Source organism: Phocoena sinus, chromosome 8 (assembly GCF_008692025.1).
Source record: "Phocoena sinus isolate mPhoSin1 chromosome 8, mPhoSin1.pri, whole genome shotgun sequence".
NCBI classification, from domain to species: Eukaryota; Metazoa; Chordata; class Mammalia; order Artiodactyla; family Phocoenidae; genus Phocoena; species Phocoena sinus.
Window position 1 is genome coordinate 85979100 of NC_045770.1, and position 17890 is coordinate 85996989.

General features: G+C 41.9%; 1 protein-coding gene across 1 annotated transcript in view; it reads left to right on the forward strand.

The window, feature by feature from the left end:
- Positions 1-5990: 5990 nt before the first annotated feature.
- CAT (catalase) overlaps positions 5991-17890 on the forward strand; it is a 39910-nt gene continuing 28010 nt past the window's right edge. Inside the window, exon 1 of the mRNA XM_032641376.1 lies at positions 5991-6162. Coding sequence (XP_032497267.1) covers positions 6097-6162 — 66 coding nt within the window. The 5' untranslated portion in view covers positions 5991-6096. The remainder of the gene's footprint in view (positions 6163-17890) is intronic.

The following is a 17890-nucleotide window of genomic DNA, read 5'->3' on the forward strand; positions in this document are numbered from 1 at the left end:
ATAACTTGGCTATTGTAAATAATGCTACAATGAACATGGTGTTGCAGACATCTCTTGGAGATACTAATTTCATTTCCTTTGGATATATACCTAGAAGTGGGATTGCTGGATAATATGAGAGTTCTCTTTTTAAATTTTTTTTTTTTTTAAAACATCTTTTTAAATTTTTGAGGAACCTCCATACTGCTTTCCATAATGGCTATACCAATTTACATTCCCACCAATAGTGTACAGGGGTTCCCTTTTCTCCAGATCCTCTCCAACACTTATTATTGCTTCTCTTTTTGGTAATAGCCATCCTAAAAGGTATAAAGTGACACCTCATTGTGGTTTTGATGTTCACATCCCTGATGATTAGTGATGTGGAACAGCTCTTTCTATATCTGTTGGCTATTTGTAGGTCTTCTTTGGAAAATATGTCTATTTGGGTCTTTGCCCATTTTTTAATTGGCTTATTTGCTTTTGTTTGTTTGTTTTTGTTGTTTTTGTTTGTTTGTTTGCTATTGAGTGGTAGGTGTTCCTTATGCATTTTAGATTTTAACCCCTTATTTTTAAATTGCTAATTTGTAGGGGTTGGTTGGTTCCTTCCAGCTTAGTCGATTGTCCTTCGGGAACAGTTGATTGACTAATTCCTGAACCTGTGATCTTGTTAGCTTGAGAAAGACTAGATGATAGGGTCCAAAGGGCAGGAATCATACCAGTTTATGAATTGTTGAACCCTAGAGGCTGCCCAGGTTGATACCAAATAAAAACCTTTTGAATGTTGAACAACTGAGGGCTTACTAGCTGGCTGCATTCAATTTTCAATTCAGAGCTAGCTCTACTTACAGCTCTTAAGCTATAAGTCTAAAAGTTAATAATTAGTGCACATTTGGGGGAACCACAAAGGGAACTAAATTCTGCAATGACAGCTCCCATTGATGTAAGGCATGAGGATTCCAATACTCCAGCCTACCATCTACAGGTTAGATCATTTTGTGATTTATACTGAAAGCTCCATACGTTAAACAAAGGTCTTTTCTCAATGGAACAGATGTCTATTGTATTAATGTTGTCCCACTTAAAAATAACTGGCTTCTCCAGTGGATCCTGATGCTTTTTCTTCCCCCTTCTCCCTGGCACCTACTACCATCACCACTCCCATGCCAGTGGCAGTTTTCTGTGGGTTCAGATAGAAGATCAAGCCCCAGGAAAAATTAATGAAAGGCAGGGACTGTGTTGTTGGTACACACTACTCTCAGACTGGCAAAGTGCAGCCTCAGCTCCACCCCCGGGGAGCCAGGTTAACTGTGTGTTCTATAATAAGACCGCCCAACGGGCTGGTCATGTTCCAGAAAGGGTGGGGAGAGTTACAAAAGCCATCCCTGCCCTTAGTTCAGGTCAGCCAGTAAGCAGCAGAGGGATTGTTGTTTCTAAATTCAGTTCTCAAAAATATGAGGACTTCGGCCCTCAGTATTTAATAATATTTTTTTGTTCACAATTTTCTGTTTTAGAGCTCAAAATATTCACGTCAAGTATCTTTGAGGTTTGTGATTCTTTCATTTCCTAGCCAATGGAAAGTTGGAAACCACTGCAATTTTCCAAGGAAGCTTGCCTCATCATAATCACCTTCTATCTTAGATGATGTTTGGCAATGTTGAGATTGAGAGTTCCAATATGCATATTAATTTCTCAATAAATAAGTCATAGTTAGATATATTGTCATTTTTTTCCTTCTTTATTTTTCTGATATGTGCCTTCAGAAGTGAGGTTCAACACCATGGAACTTGGCTTCTATTAACGTTCACGTGGACCATACTGACATCTCATTAGCTAACTTCCAAAGTGACTCGAAGACAGCTATTATTTCTTTTCATAAACAAATTACAAATTAAAGAATTTTAACATTAGTAATATTCTTAGTTCTTCTGTTTGGATGCTTCAATAATTTCTAACATTAACAAAAGAAAGCTCTTGGGAGTCCTCAATAATTTTTAAGAGTGTAAATGGGTTCTAAGGTCAAAAGTTTGAGAACTACTGCCCTGTACCATGCTGGTTGGACAAGTATTGTCCAACACAGTGCTGTAATATCTACAGAATGTGTCCTTTAAAATGCATCACGTTGAAGTAAGCCAGACAGAGAAAGACAAATATATGATATCGCTAACATGTGGAATCTAAAAAAAAATGATACCAATGAATTTATTTACAGATGAGAAGTAGACTCACAGACATAGAAAACAAACTTATGGTTACCAAAGGGGGGGAGTGATAAATTAGGAGTTTGGGATTAACATATATACACTACTGTATAAAAAATAGATAATCAACAAGGACCTATTATACAGCACATGGAACAATACTCAATATTTTGTAATAACATATATATATATATATATAAAACTGAATCACTTTGCCATACACCTGAAACTAATACAGCATTGTAAATCAACTGTACTTCAATAAAAAATAAATAAATAAGATGCATCACATTATTTTGCTTTTTATGATTTGTATCAGTCAGAATTCCTGCAAAAAATAGCACACTCTGAAGGGAAAATTGTGGAAATTTTCATGAAAGGACTGTACAAAAAGGGTGAAGCACCTGTGACTGTCAGGTAGGCTGTGCAATTCTTGGGTCTGAAGAGGCAAAGAAAAAGAGTGGTTTCTGGAACCAATTATACCTGTAGCTGTAGGAAATGGCTGCTTCCAAGAAATCAAGGAATCTTGGCAGGGTAGGCCAGCAGTGAGCTTGGTAGGAATGGATCCCGATCTTGTGGGATTCAAAGCTTATATAATTTGCACTGCTTCTTTAAGGAAAAGAACATATACTTAGGCACAAAAATCAACCTTTATTTACAATGGTAAAAGAAATCACAACTTACAAACTTGAATAATCTGATAAGTACCATACACATCACAGAATCCCCCCAAAATAGCATAATATTTCATTAACAGTCTGACACACCTCTAAAAAATTTTTTTTTTTTTGCGGTACGCGGGCCTCTCTCTGTTGTGGCCCCTCCCATTGCGGAGCACAGGCTCCGGACGCGCAGGCTCAGCGGCCATGGCTCACAGGCCCAGCCGCTCCGCGGCATGCGCGATCTTCCCGGACCGGGGCACGAACCCGTGTCCCCTGCATCGGCAGGCGGACTCCCAACCACTGCGCCACCAGGGAAGCCCCATCATTTTTTTAATGTCAAACCAGCAAGAAATTAATAGGAACCTAAGCAAGTGTGATTAGGGAAGACCATTTCTGGCCAAGGGAAGAGCATGAGCAGTGCAAGGTTCAACAAAGTCAAGAATCTTAGCTTAGTGGAGTGTAGAGTACAGATAGGGCAGTGGTGGGAGATAAAGACCAAGTGACAAGACAACAAAGTGTGCTGGAGGTGAGAAAAGTGTCAAACGTTGGCAAGAGGCTGAGGATGGGCTACTGTGCCTTTAGATAGAGGAATCAAAGGCTCAGTGAGGCTCACCAGACAGAGAAAAGGCCACACAGATACTTGGTATCAGAGTCAGACATAACTCTGCCACTCTCTAGCCTGTGAAACTTTACGAATAATAACTAACTATACGTGGAAGAGACTGCAAGTCACTTAATTGTATTCCACTAAACCCAACTAAATGAATCTCCAGCTCAATGTCTCCTTAACAGAATGCCAAAAATAACTAGTCACTCCAATGACACCTGATAAGAGAGGTAGTGTGATGGAGGGGAATTCAGAATCAAAAGAGACTGAGGTCATATTCAATCATGGTTAAATATCTCTCGAATTTTATGAAAACACATTGCACGTAAGCACATTGTGAGGACACCTCTCAGAAGTTTGGAAGGAACGTGTGTAGGTGAGGAACTCTAAAATTTAAGCTTCATTAACTTCGTGGTAAATCCGACTTTGGAGCTGATGTAATGAATACTTTGGCCCCTCTCTCCTCCTAAGTTCCCATCTCGTGCCGGCCCACCATTGGCTGAACTCAACAAGAAGGCCGGGTATCATGGGGAAAAGTGGATGATAAAAATCAAGATTCCTGGAGTACAGATGAGGATTGAGAAGGGTGCAGAGTGGATCTGGAGGGGCAAACAAAAAAATGCCTACTTTTCAAGAGAAGCAGATAAGTTAAGCGATGATCTGGAGAGGGAATTGCATTTGATTCAACTCATGGTGAAAACTGGAAAGAATCAAAAGTCCTACCGCTGAGCAGCTGAGGCCCAGGAAACAAAGGGCCTTTAAAATAAGGAGACATATGCATCAGTGGGTACAGGAGATGAGATTTACACAGAACCACCGGAGAAATCATGTACATTATTGAATACTTGGAAGTTGTCTACGGGCCCTGTGTTTTTATTTCTTACTTTAGGGTTTTCTAATAGGTCTGGTAATCGTAATGTGGCTTGGCAAAAGGTTTTGGTAGCCCTCCCTAGCTCCTTTCACTTAATTTAAACTTGAAAGACTTATTCTCATGCAAATAATGTTATAAACAGTGGTTAGATTTCCAGTTCTATTCACAAAAATCCTTTTTCGTACAAATGTGACTGAACTAGAGTCCTAACAGTATGCTATTATTTCAAAGACAAGCTCAAGCATAAAAAGTGATATGAACCCACAAGTAAAAGAAAAGAGTGACAGCTTGTCTGGAATAAGGCAATCCCTGACCACACGAGGATGGAAACAACTGAGGGAAGGGAAGATCTGAAGAATAAGTGTGATGCCCTATGAGTGGGAGGTTCACAGAGTGGAAGAAAAATCTATGATGTGGCCTCAGGATGAGAAGTTGTAGGAGTACAGATCTCTGTTGAGGTCTAGGAGTCCCATTTTTTCCCCTAGCTTTATTATGCCAAGGCAATTGTCTCCAACTTTGTAGACAATCTCTCTAGCTGGGGACAAGCAAGTCCTCCTTTCACACTTCATCTAATTAAGCATCTTGACATGAGTAAAACACCAACTGAAGATATTTTCATAGAATAAGTCATAGAACTTGTTTGCATCTTTGAACTCTTGAGCAACTTTCTTCCGGAATATCACAAAATATATTCTGCTATTTCACTTATTAAAATGCACTGCTCGAACACCTCAAAAATCAGCCCCATTAACTTACTGAAGAGATTTTCTAAACTCTATGCCAGCATTTCTACTAATAAATAGTGGGTTTGAGCATCTTAGTTAACTTAGTTAATTATTCTACATCAGGAGCAAGCCAACCTCTTCATTCTTGTTTATACTGTCATGGTGGGGAGACTTCATTGATCTTTAATGTCTTTTTGTTGTGAAGATTAAGTGATAGAGTCTGGCAACCATCAGCAATGTCTAGCACATAGTAGACACTCAAAAATGGGGAGCTTCTGAACCAAAAAGGGAGTCTAAAAGGTTGAATGTTCTTCCTATGTATTTTAGACTATTAAGATCATTTAGAACTTGCCAATATTTTTGCTTTTCTGTGTTTTTTAAAAAGGCATGTCTTTCTGTGCATAACCTGTAGCAAAGAAGAAATAATGCAACATTTGAGAGTGTGACCACTGGTCATACTTAAATGCAGAATCAGTGTATGCATTTATTCCAAATTCCATCAATCCTTCAGTTGTAAACAATATTAACATTAGAACATGACAAAACTTCATTTTGCACAGATGAACTCAACCCAGAATTTCTTTTTCTTTTTTTTTAAGAGCTGAGAGCATATTTACAGAGTTCAAAGCCGCACCCAGCAGGACCTAAGGTTTCCCTCAACAAAACTGGCAGTCCACCAACCGCTGCGTCCCAGGGCAACCTGAAGGATGCTGATAAACCGAGGAGAGAGTCACGTCCTGGTACTCGGGGCCCCGGCCCTAGGTTCCTTAATCCCGCGGTTAGGGGGTCTGAGCCGCGGGTCTCCCCACCTTTACCAACCCCTCCCCAGCTTCTCCCCAACCTCTCCCCCTCCGAGTTCCAGCCCCACCCCTATTTGGTTTCCAATCCCATCCCGCCTGGCGCTCGAGCGGCCAATCAGGAGGCGGTCCCGCCAAGGGGGGCGGGACAAGGGCCGGAGCTGAGGGGCGGAGTCTGAAGTAGCCAATTTTAGCCGCAGGGCTGGAGACGCGAGAGTAGAGGTACCCTGCAGCGTTCTGCAGCGCCAGACGTAATGGCGGACAGCCGGGATCCAGCTAGCGACCAGATGAAGCTCTGGAAGGAGCAGCGAGCCGTGCAGGTACACCCTGCGCTCACTGAGACGGCCCTACGGTCCGCGCAGAAAGCTAGGTGTCCGCGAGTAACCGCTCCTGTTTCTCCAGCGCGGCGGTTCGGTAGGGCTGTACCAAGATAACGGGCGGTGTGTGTGTGTGTGTGTGTGTGTGTGTGTGTGTGTGTGTGTGTGTGTGGTGTGTGTGTGGTGTGTGTGTGCAGGATTTGTCGCGGGTCGCAGGTCGCGGGTGGTTGGCTTATAATTTTGCGCTTTTGCCAGCTGGGTCAGAGGTCGCAACTTGAGGCAGGAGTGAAGGCTCACGTGGAAAGAGGCAGAGAGCTGCAGCTGCAGGAAAGGAAGTGAGGGGGGAAGTCGGAACAGGCTCTAGCTTTGCCCTTGCTCAGTGACTGCCAGCTTTCATATTTGTGGGGTACCAGGGGGACAGGAACCGTGTTTTATCATGTCGACGTCCGCAGCACCGTACACACAGCATTAAACAACTAAATAAAAAGATGTTTACACCCATGATTTCTTTTGCACTTAAAAACATCAAGTCTAGCATTTTAGAGCTAGAAGTGACCTTAGTGATTAATTAATGCACTTATTTACACATATGCTTTGAGTGCCAGCATGTGCTAAGAACAGTGCTGGGTGAGTGGTACAAATTCCAATGAGGCCAGAATTGCACCACACAGAAGCTCCGAGTCCAGTCTGGGAGACAAGACAGATAAACAAATGATTACCATCCAACGTGGTGAAGGCGCTAATATAGGTTAATTGCAGAGTGTACAGGGAGTGACCAACTGGGCTGGCAGGCTTCTCAAAGCAGCTGACATCTGAACAAGCGCTTTAAAGATGAGTAGGATTTCAGCCCAGTGGTGGTGGGCCAGGCATTCCTGGCCTGTACCCTGGGGTGCAGAGCCTTGAAGGGCATCTCTGAGAAGGTTGGATGGGATGAGAGCGTTTATTATTTTTTTAACAGATCTTTATTGGAGTATAATTGCTTCACAATACTGTGTTAGTTTCTGCTTTGAGTCTTCTTTTGTCAAATTGGCCCAGAGAGTCTGAGGGACTTGCCCAGTTCCCATGGTGGCTGGTTAATGGCAGAGAGAGGACTAGAGTCATGTCTAGCGCTCTTTCTTAAAACCAGGTTAGTGTTAATGAACTAGTATTAATGCTGAGTTCCCATGGATTGCCTTATAGTTCCCTGTTTGTGGGAAGGCTGCCATTCTCTTCTAAGAGCCTGGAAAATTTATCATTTTCCTCCTTATATGCTACTAGGGTATTTAGTTTTTCATGAGTTCTTAGTCAAAGTGACCCAGAGAGACTTAGCATCTTATCAATCAAGGACAGGCAGCTAGTTAGTGGTAGGGTCAAGGTTAGAACTCAGCTTCTTGGGGCCAGGACTCTCTCCATACCCAGTGGTTGCTGCATCCTGGTTCACATGGAGGTTTTCATGAATACTTGGTGAACTGAAAAAAATATGGACAATGTAGTGAGTTTTTCATAAAACAAAATTTATTCTCTTTAAAGGACTCCCCTGAGACTAGCTTGCCTCTTCACTGTTTGGGAGAATCATTAACTGTTTTTAAGTCATTATGACCTCGCTGGTGATTTACCCCACCTGGTCACCCATGTGAGAAACAGCTGGCTCGCAAAGCACATCTATAATTTGGGTACTTCTAGTTGAAATACTGCTGTCTCCTCTGCCCATGCATCTCAGTGCACTGTTTACATTGTCCTGATTGGCCGTCACATTGATGTCTTGTTGTTTCTTACTTGAGCTGCTCTGAGTGAAAACTGCTTATTTCTTTGAGGTGACTCCCCCCACCAAACGGAATTTTGCATATGTCACATGGCCTTTGTAATTTTTCAGTGCTTTCTTCTGAAAATTTTCAAACATTCAGAAAAGTGGGAAGAATTGTGTAGTGTATGCCCATATATCCACCACATATTTTTTGCTGTGTATTTTTTTTTTTTTTTTTTGCTGTGTATTTTTTTTATTGCATGTTTTTCCATCTGTCTGTCCCTTCATACATCTTTTAACCTGTTTTTTGGAGGTGCATTTCAGAGTAAGTTGTAGACATCAGCAGACTTGACCCCTAAACAGTAAGTATGCAAATTAACAGAATTCAATGCTTATTTATGTTTTTAAGGCAAAATTTATATACAAGGAAATATACAAATATTAAGTGCACCATTCTCTGCTTTTTGATAAATATAAACACCTGTGCATCCGGTTCCTTTATTAAGGTACAGAAGATTCTCATTACCCTGGAATGTTCCCTCATGCTGTTTCCAGTCTTTTCCTGCAACCCCTGCAGTCTTGCCTCAGGCAGCCATGTTGATTTTCTTTTTTAACCGTCGATTTATGTACTTTTTGTGTAATGCTGCTTTCATTCAGCAAATATGTTTTAAGATTTAAAAACATGTTTTAGACTTCATTCACGTCATTGCATGTATCCATGGTTCTTTTATTGCTGGGTAGTATTCCATCACGTCATTGCATGTATCCATGGTTCTTTTATTGCTGGGTAGTATTCCATTGTATGATTAGACCACCACATGTTTATCCGGTTGCTGGGCACCTGGGCTATTCCCAGTGTGTGGCTGTTATGAATAAAGGTTCTATAAAGAATCTTATGTAAATCTTTTTGTACACATATGCTTTTATTTCTCTTAAAACATACCTATGAGTAGAATTGCTGGGTAAGTGAATAAGGTAATTGAATGTCTTGTGAGAAACTTGTAAGCCTTTTTCCAATGCAGTTGTACCATTTTACAGTTCCATCAACTGAGTTTGAGAGTTCCAGTTGCTCCACATCCTGTCATCTTTTGGTATTGTCATTCTTTTAATTTAAGCCATTCTGGTGGGTAGGAAGTGGTATTTGCATTGCTCTGATGACCAGTGATGCTGAGCATCTTTTCATATGCTTATTTGACCATTGGTATATATTTCTTTGATGTATCTGTTCAAATCTTTTGTCCTTTAAAACATTGGATTGTTTGTCTTATTATCCTTAATTCATAGCCCATATTTTAAGTACAGTCATGTATGGGCCAGGCGCTGTAATAATATTATACATCCCAAAGTGTATAATGGCATAAACATATTAGAAGTTTATTTCTCTCTTACATGATTAGCCAAAGTGGTTTGAGGTTGAAGAAGGGGGTAGTGAGTACTCTGCGGCCCACAGTTATCGAGGGCTGCAGGCTGAAGGAGGACTCCCCGTTGTCAACACATGGTTTCTTAATGTTGCCCTCCACGTCACTGTCTAGTCACAGAAGGTTAAGAGCATGGAGGAGAGTATGAGGGAGGTTTAGAGGCCAGGCTGGAAGTGGTGTAGGTCACTTCAACTCACCTTCCATTGTCTAGCACCCTGTCACATGGCCACACCTACTGTGAGGGAGGCTGGGAAACATAGTCTACCTCTGTGCCTAGGTAGCCAACCCTACTACATTGTATCCAAACATACGTTCCATGTGGTGACAACCTCTCTAGCCATTTTCTTGTGATGTGGTGATGGGCAAACAGACATAATCACTTTTAAAAGGGTATGTCCTTTTTACTTTCTGACTTTAAAATATTCTTTCTGTTAGAAAATTATGACAGTAAAGGGTGGTATTTTAAAAAAAATCTCCACTTGCTTGGCAAATTTTTTTTTTATAAGTGGGCAGCTCTGTGTCAGTAGCCTGCCTCCCACCCCCCAATTTGTTTTTATTTTTTCTGGATTGTGAGAGCTTTAAGTTATGGAACGACTGTTGGAGGGCACCCTGCTGTCTCCGTCCTCAAGAACTAGATGCCGAATGTCAAGCTGCGTGTCTCCTTCTTTAAGACCCGTGTCAGCCAGCACGAAAGCAATTTTTTGGGCGTCTCTCCTTGTGGGAATATTTTGTTGCTGACAACTGAATTGGGACCTTTGTGAACTTTAATAAGCTCGACGAATGAATCAAATATGTTCGTAGGTATGACTTGGATCTTCTTAAAAACTTTATTTTTCTTTCTGTCAAAATACATTGAAGGGAGGGAGGTGGTTCTCCATGTATTTCCAGTCACTCTGAATGGAACTTAGATGGAAACTTTGTCGTTCATTGCTTAGAATGCCATTGTCTCTTCCTTTGGGATACTTAGGGTACTTGGTAGCCTCTGATCCCTTAAAAACTGGAGAATTTGAGCATTTCAAGGGAACCTTTTTTTTTTTAACAGTTCCCTTATTACTTGGGAGAGAGGTGGAGTCTTATCCCATCCATTCCTGTCAATGAGTCATAAGACAGAGCCTTTGAGGGTTTATGTATTTTTTAGGGTAACGTGATAATAACTGCATTGATGTTACACTGCTAACATTCAGGCTGGAGAAGGGGTGACTCAGTAACTTCTTGTGCACACGTGCTTTCATTTCTGGTGGCAACTACCTAGGAGTGGGACATAGTATGGCAGAAAGAGAGACAGATGGACATTAGGAGAAGTTGAATTAAAATTTCTAAGCTTTTACTTCTTTTAGCCAACACCTAGACCACTCTGTATTTTTTTCCTGGTAAGAAAAGAGAGGCTGATTGCGAAACATAAAACAAGCAAATATTTATTTTTGTTTATTTTCTCACTTTGGTTCTTTATTTTCTTTCTGGTACTGTGACTACTGTAGTTTCTACTACAAAGACTAGCGAAATCTTTTATATTTGTGGATCAGTTGTCCTTCAGTTTTTGAGCCTTTCTCTCCTCTTATTCCCTACTTTTTTGAAAAATTGAAGGACCAGAGCAATTCCCAGTGCTATCAGATTTATTTAGTAAAGTCAGTTTCAAGACAGAGAAAACCTCTTTTGCAGTAGTTATTCTGTGTATTTTCAAGGTTCTTTTCTTGGTGGGATTATTCTAATTGTTTGCTTATTATTATTATTATTATTATTTTGCGGTACGTGGGCCTCTCACTGTTGTGGCCTCTCCCATTGTGGAGCACAGGCTCTGGACGCGCAGGCTTAGTGGCCATGGCTCACGGGCCCAGCCGCTCCGCGGCATGTGGGATCTTCCTGGACCGGGGCACGAGCCCGTGTCCCCTGCATCGGCAGGCGGACTCTCAACCACTGCGCCACCAGGGAAGCCCTGTTTGCTTATTATTGAAAAGCAGTAGCAGTGTATTTTAACCATGTCTTGCTGGAAACGTGGACAACTCACCAAGAAGAGAGGAGAAAAATATTAGCAACTACTGTGACATGTTTCCTCTTAGAAAAAATAATACAAAAGAGCCTTGCTGTAAAAACAAACATTTCCCATTTGAGTGAAAGAGGAGGTGTGTTCAGTCAGTCTGAGCTCAGCCATCCAACCATGTGACCTTGAAGTCTGACATTTATTTATCTTCCTTGTAGAAGGCAACTTTTTAGTTTTTTCTGGAATTAAAACTATCCACTAGAATCTAAGAAAATGATACAAATGAACTTATTTACAAAACAGAAATAGACTCACAGACATAGAAAGGAAATTTATGGTTAACAAAGGGGAAAGTCGGGGGGGGGGGGGAGAGGGATAAATTAGGAGTTTGGGATTAAGATATACACACTACTATAAATAAAAGAGATAACCCACAAGGACCTACTGTATACTGTATAGCATAGGGAGCTATACTCAATATCTTGTAATAACCTATAGTGGAAAGGAATCTAATATATATATATATATATATATATATATATATATATATAAAAATCACTTTGCTGTATACCTGAAACTAACACAATATTATAAATCAACTATATTTCAATAAAAATTTTTTACAAAAGCACAGTCAATGGAGTCCATCCAGACCTACTTTAAAAAAAAGTGATTACTGATAACATTGGATTAATATCTACCGATAAAATAAAAGAACAAAATAAACTACCCACTAGGGACTTCCCTGGTGGCACAGTGTTAAGAATCTGCCTGCCAGTGCAGGGAATACAGGTTCAAGCCCTGGTCCGGGAAGATCGCACATGTCACGGAACAACTAAACGCATGTGCCACAGCTACTGAGCCTGCAATCCAGAGCCCGCAAGCCACAACTACTGAAGCCCGCACGCCTAGAGCCTGTGCTCCACAACAAGAGAAGCCACCACAATGAGAAGCCCGCACACTGCAACGAAGAGTAGCCCCCGCTTGCCACAACTAGAGAAAGCCCGTGCGCAGCAAGGAAGACCCAATGAACCATAAATAAATAAATTAATTAATTAAACAAGAAAAAACACTACCCACTAGTTTTCTTCCCTGGAATCCTTGGAATAATTTTTTATTTTCTTCAGGCATTTGCTCCTCTTGCCCCCATGCAGTTCAAGGACAGGCAGTTCTTTGCTTGCCTGTGAGATCTTTTTTTGTTTGTTTGTTTTATTTTGTTTTTTGCGGTACGCGGGCCTCTCAGTGTTGTGGCCTCTCCCGTTGCAGAGCACAGGCTCTGGACGCGCAGGCTCAGCGGCCGTGGCTCACGGGCCCAGCCGCTCCGCGGCATGTGGGATCTTCCCGGACCGGGGCACGAACTCGCGTCCCCTGCATCGGCAGGCGGACTCTCAACCACTGCGCCACCAGGGAAGCCCGAGATCTTTTTTTTAAATTTAATTTTATTTATTTTTTTATAGAGCAGGTTCTTATTAGTTATCTATTTTATACATATTAGTGTATATATGTCAATCCCAATCTCCCAATTCATCCCACCACACCCCCTCCACTTTCCCCCCTTGGTGTCCGTACGTTCTCTACATCTGTGTCTCTGTTTCTGCCTTGCAAACTGGTTCATCTGTACCATTATTCCAGATTCCACATATATGTGTTGATGTACGATATTTGTTTTTCTCTTTCTGACTTACTTCACTCTGTATGACGGTCTCTAGGTCCATCCATGTCTCTACAAATGACCCAGTTTCATTCCTTTCTATGGCTGAGGAATATTCCACTGTATATATGTACCACACCTTCTTTATCCATTTGTCTGTCGATGGGCATTTAGGTTGCTTCCATGACCTGGCTATTGTAAATAGTGCTGCAATGAACATTGGGGTGCATGTGTCTTTTTGAATTGTGGTTTTCTCTGGATAGATGCCCAGTAGTGGGATTGCTGGGTCATATGGTAGTTCTATTTTTGGTTTTTTAAGGAACCTTCATACTGTTTTCCATAGTGGCTGTATCAATTTACATTCCCACCGACAGTGCAAGAGGGTTGGTTCCCTTTTCTCCACACCCTCTCCAGCATTTGTTGTTTGTAGATTTTCTGATGATACCCATTCTAACTGGTGTGAGGTGATACCTCATTGTAGTTCTGATTTGCATTTCTCTAATAATTAGTGATGTTGAGCAGCTTTTCATGTGCTTCTTGGCCATCTGTGTGTCTTCTTTGGAGAAATGTCTATTTAGATCTTCTGCCCATTTTTTGATTGGGTTGTTTTTTTAATATTGAGCTTCATGAGCTGTTTATATGTTTTGGAGATTAATCCTTTGCCCGTTCATTCTTTTGCAAATATTTTCTCCCATTCTGTGGGTTGTCTTTTCATCTTGTTTATGGTTTCCTTTGTTGTGCAAAAGCTTTTAAGTTTCATTAGGTCCTATTTGTTTATTTTTGTTTTTATTTCCATTACTCTAGGAGGCAAGTCAAAAAAGATCTTGCTGTGATTTATGTCAAAGAGTGTTCTTCCTGTGTTTTCCTCTAAGAGTTTTATAGTGTCTGGTCTTACATTTAGGACTTTAATCCGTTTTGAGTTTTTTTTTGTGTATGGTATTAGGGAGTGTTCTAATTTCATTCTTTTACGTGCAGCTGTCCGGTTTTCCCAGCGCCACTTACGCCTGTGAGATCCTATTGTTCCTTGAGCAGTGAGTGTATTGTTTGTTGTCAGCCTAAGGCCGTATCCCATACCAGTTAGCACACTGCTGAGATGGCCTGTTGTCACTTCAGTGATACTTTAGTATACTTTGTTTAGTACCAACAGGACCCATTTGGTTCTTGATGAAAAACACAGTTTGATCTTTTCTTACATTTATTGGATTTCACTTTTTCCATTATGTATTACTTAGTATTTTACTGAATGGCAGTTCTCCAGGCAGATGGTATAGAATAACTTAGGCAATTAGTAAAGTAGAATGAAAACTCCTTCTCGCCTCTTGAGCTTAGAATGACCAACTGTTCTTGACTTATACTGAGACCCTTAGTGGCTTAACCATGATGAAGTCAACTTACAAAAAGAAGTATATCTCAGTGATGAAGTGTCCACTTAGAGCCCAGAAAGCGTAGTTTTCAGTGCTTCAGGCAGTCAGAAAAATTTCCTAGCGTTGTCAGTTCACTGATTGTGTGCTAGAAAACCCCCTCAGCGTGATGTGGTGTTGAGGTGAGTCACTGTCTGATGCTGAAAATGAAAAGCACATCAGACTTAATCCAGAGTTGAGGAGTAAGTGGCCTACATGGAAGTTAGCGTTTTCCACTTTTTCTAGTGACGGTAAGCCCTGTCTGGGCAGGAGCCAGCGTTCATCACCTGGTCTGTTGTATGTTTTGAGTGCAGTGCTGAGTTTGCCTGCTCAGAGCTACCACTCATGTATGATGCGGCCCCCTATTTCTCTCCCTTGCTTCAACTTCTCCCTCATTTCTTTTCTTAGGCATTTCTCTTTGATTCTTCGTGGAAAAACAAACACACAAACCCAAAACTTTATATTGTGGAAAATTTCAAACCAGAACTGAATAGGGAGGATAGTTTAGCGAACCTCCAAGTGCCTTGTCTCTCAGCTTCAATAATGAATTTCTATCCCACCAACTCCCCCCCACCCCATTTTTGAAGCAAATAGCAGGCACTGTATCATTTTATCTGTGAATATTTCAGGATATATCTCCAAAAGGTAAGACTTTTTTTTAGTAATACTGTGGTCACATCTACAAAATGAACAGTAATACCTCACATCCTCACATTTCCAAGTAGCATGATCAGTTTCCCAGATTGTCTCTGTGCAGAAAAGAGTTTCCATGCAGGCCTGAGACTGCTGCCCTTCGAAAGGCCTCTTGGCAAGGTTAGCCCTTGGCTGGCATCCGGACCTTGGCTTTCTGGAGGGTTCCCACCACCCTAACTGGTAAGAGTGGCTCACAGTGCCTAAGCCATCTGTGCAAACAGTGTGGTTTATGCTGAGCACCTGCTTTCCTTCCGGGAGTCAGAGGGTGTCTCTATGATCAGCCCCCAGTACAAACCCTGGGTGCCGAGTCTCTAACGAGCTTCCCTGTGAGACAGCATTTCACGGGAGTTGCCACAGCTTGCTGGGGAAATTAGGCATGTCTTGCATGACTCTGGGAGAGGATTCTTGGAAGCTTGTGCTGGTTTCCTCTGGACTTCGTTGTGCTTTTTCTCCTTGCTTATTTTGCTTTGTACCTAAATGCTGTAATAAATAACGGCCTGAGTATGCCTAGATGCTAAGTTCTGTGAGTTCTAGGGAATCACTGAACCCGGGGTGGTCTTGGGGACCCCTGACACTGTCCGTCTCTCTTTTTTTAACACTTTGTTCAAAGTCAGATGCAAATAACGTTCACACACTACATTGGTTGATATGTCTCTTAAGTCCGTCTTTCTCCTCCCTAGGGTGGTTGTAAACGAAGTTTATGTGGCTTAAACTTTAAGGGGGTCAGGTGAGGGGTCAGGCTTTATAGTCAGACAGGGTTCAAATTGAGGCTTGACCACCGGCTAGGTTACTTCACCTCCCTTCTCTTTGGTTTCCCATATTGAAAATGGAATAATAATTCTCCTTACTTTGCAGTATTGCTGTGAGAATTCATTTATCTAAAAGGTGTGTGTAGATGAATACATGTCAATTACCCAGCCTGAAGAATATGTGCAGGAGACGTTAGCTATGTTGTTTTGAGAGGTGCTATAGCGTGTGGGTAAGATTTGGGTCCTCGAGCCAGTCTGCTTGGGTTCAATTTCTGCTTCTGCCCCATTCTAGGTGGGTGGCCTTGAGCAAGTTGTATAACTTCTTGGTGCCTCAGTTTCCTCTTCCATGTAATAGAGATTATTATAGTCCTTACCTCGGAGAGATGGATTAAATGTGATCACCGAGTAAAGAGTTTAGAACAGCGCCCGCAGAGCAAGCTGTTGTTTGTTGTTTTGAGGCTTGAGCGAGTCTAGTAGGTTAGGCCTCTCACATACACGTTGCACACCTAAGCTGACAGAGAAGCAGGGAGTCGATGGCATGAGAGGAATCCAGAATCACCTTTATTATCGGTAGAGGCTTGACTGGAGAATGTGGCTTAGGAGTTTTGGCCAAGAGGGCCTGCTGAGACCGCTCTCCTGAGCTGAATTTATTTACCCCTCGTGTTTAGGCAGCTCTGGAGATGACCAGAGGAATGGCTGCTGCCTGCAGCCATTGGTTTCCAAAGGGGAGAGAGTGGAGCCCTGTGCAGGCCTGGGTCCCTTTCCTAAACTGCCCCATCAGGGGAAGTCCCCCCCCCTCCTTCTTTGGATCAGGACAGAGGCCTGGAGCACCAAGAAATCTGAGGACCAGGACTGTCTTTGGTTTTCTGTACACGGGTGTGTCATAGACAGTGATTTGCTAGAAATACTAGGTATATTCTGTATTGACCTCTGGGAATGTGAAGCTGTCGTTATGACTGTTGGGATTGAAAGTTGGGGATGGTTTGCATGACCACTGTTTTTCAATTTAGAAAAGGAAAACTAAGATGGATAGCAAGTTCTTGGAAATTGTGTCAGCAGTGGGCACTAATCAGTGGAAGCTAGGTTGATAAAATATTTCATCAGAGAAAGCCAGCCTGACTCCTCCCAGGAAAATTTCTTCATCCGTGTCTTAGTTTGAGCCAAAAAATACAAACAGCAAAGCCAAAGTGGAATTTTACTTTAACTTTGCGCAGGCTCAGCGGCCATGGCGCACGGGCCCAGCCACTCCGCGGCATGTGGGATCTTCCCGGACCGGGGCACGAACCCGTGTCCCCTGCATCGGCAGGCGGACTCTCAACCACTGCGCCACCAGGGAAGCCCTTACTTTAACTTTGAGTCCTTCTTTCTAATCATGGTGCCAGTTTTTAGCCAGGTCAAAGTACTTCTTTGCCAATTTCTGCAGCAGTTTTTATAAGAAGTTTGTCTGAAGGTGATTGATCAGAATATGGAGTTATAAGTTCAAATATTTCTCTTTTACTTTTTGGAGGGGAGGTGCAGGGAGAGGCATAGACTATTGTTGTATCCTCCTCCTTTTTAGAAATAATCCTTCTTGGCCATTTCATATTGGTCCATAGTTTAATTCATTCCCATGTTGGATCCACAGCATTGGTTGTGCACTTGTTGGTACCAGAGCACTGTGGCAGGTGTCAGGGCTATAGATGCAAAAGGAGTGTGCTGTCTAGAGAGGAAAAACTGTGAAGTACACAGATAATTATTATATTTATTCTGTGGGGCACAAGAAGTTGCCCTTGGCCCAGCTCATGGGGTGGCATGGGCGGGGCAGGAAGAGTGGTCCAGGAGAAGCATGTGTGAATGTCATGAGGAATTGGCAGCCAGAAAGATGTAAACACATTAACAGGTACTGATGCTGCTTTTCTAGAGAGGGAGCTCTTAGAATTGTCCAGCAACAGAAAAGCTCTTCTGTCTTAAAAAATTCTAGTTGTAAAGTGACCTTGCACTGAGTTAAAAAACAAACAAACAGAAACCCCCCAATAATCAGCAAGTAGGCAGGTACATCTTTGCCCTTCCATACTTGTTACATGTTGCAGGTAAATGTGTGCTGCCACGTTGAAATCTGTGTAAAGTTACTTAAATTCTC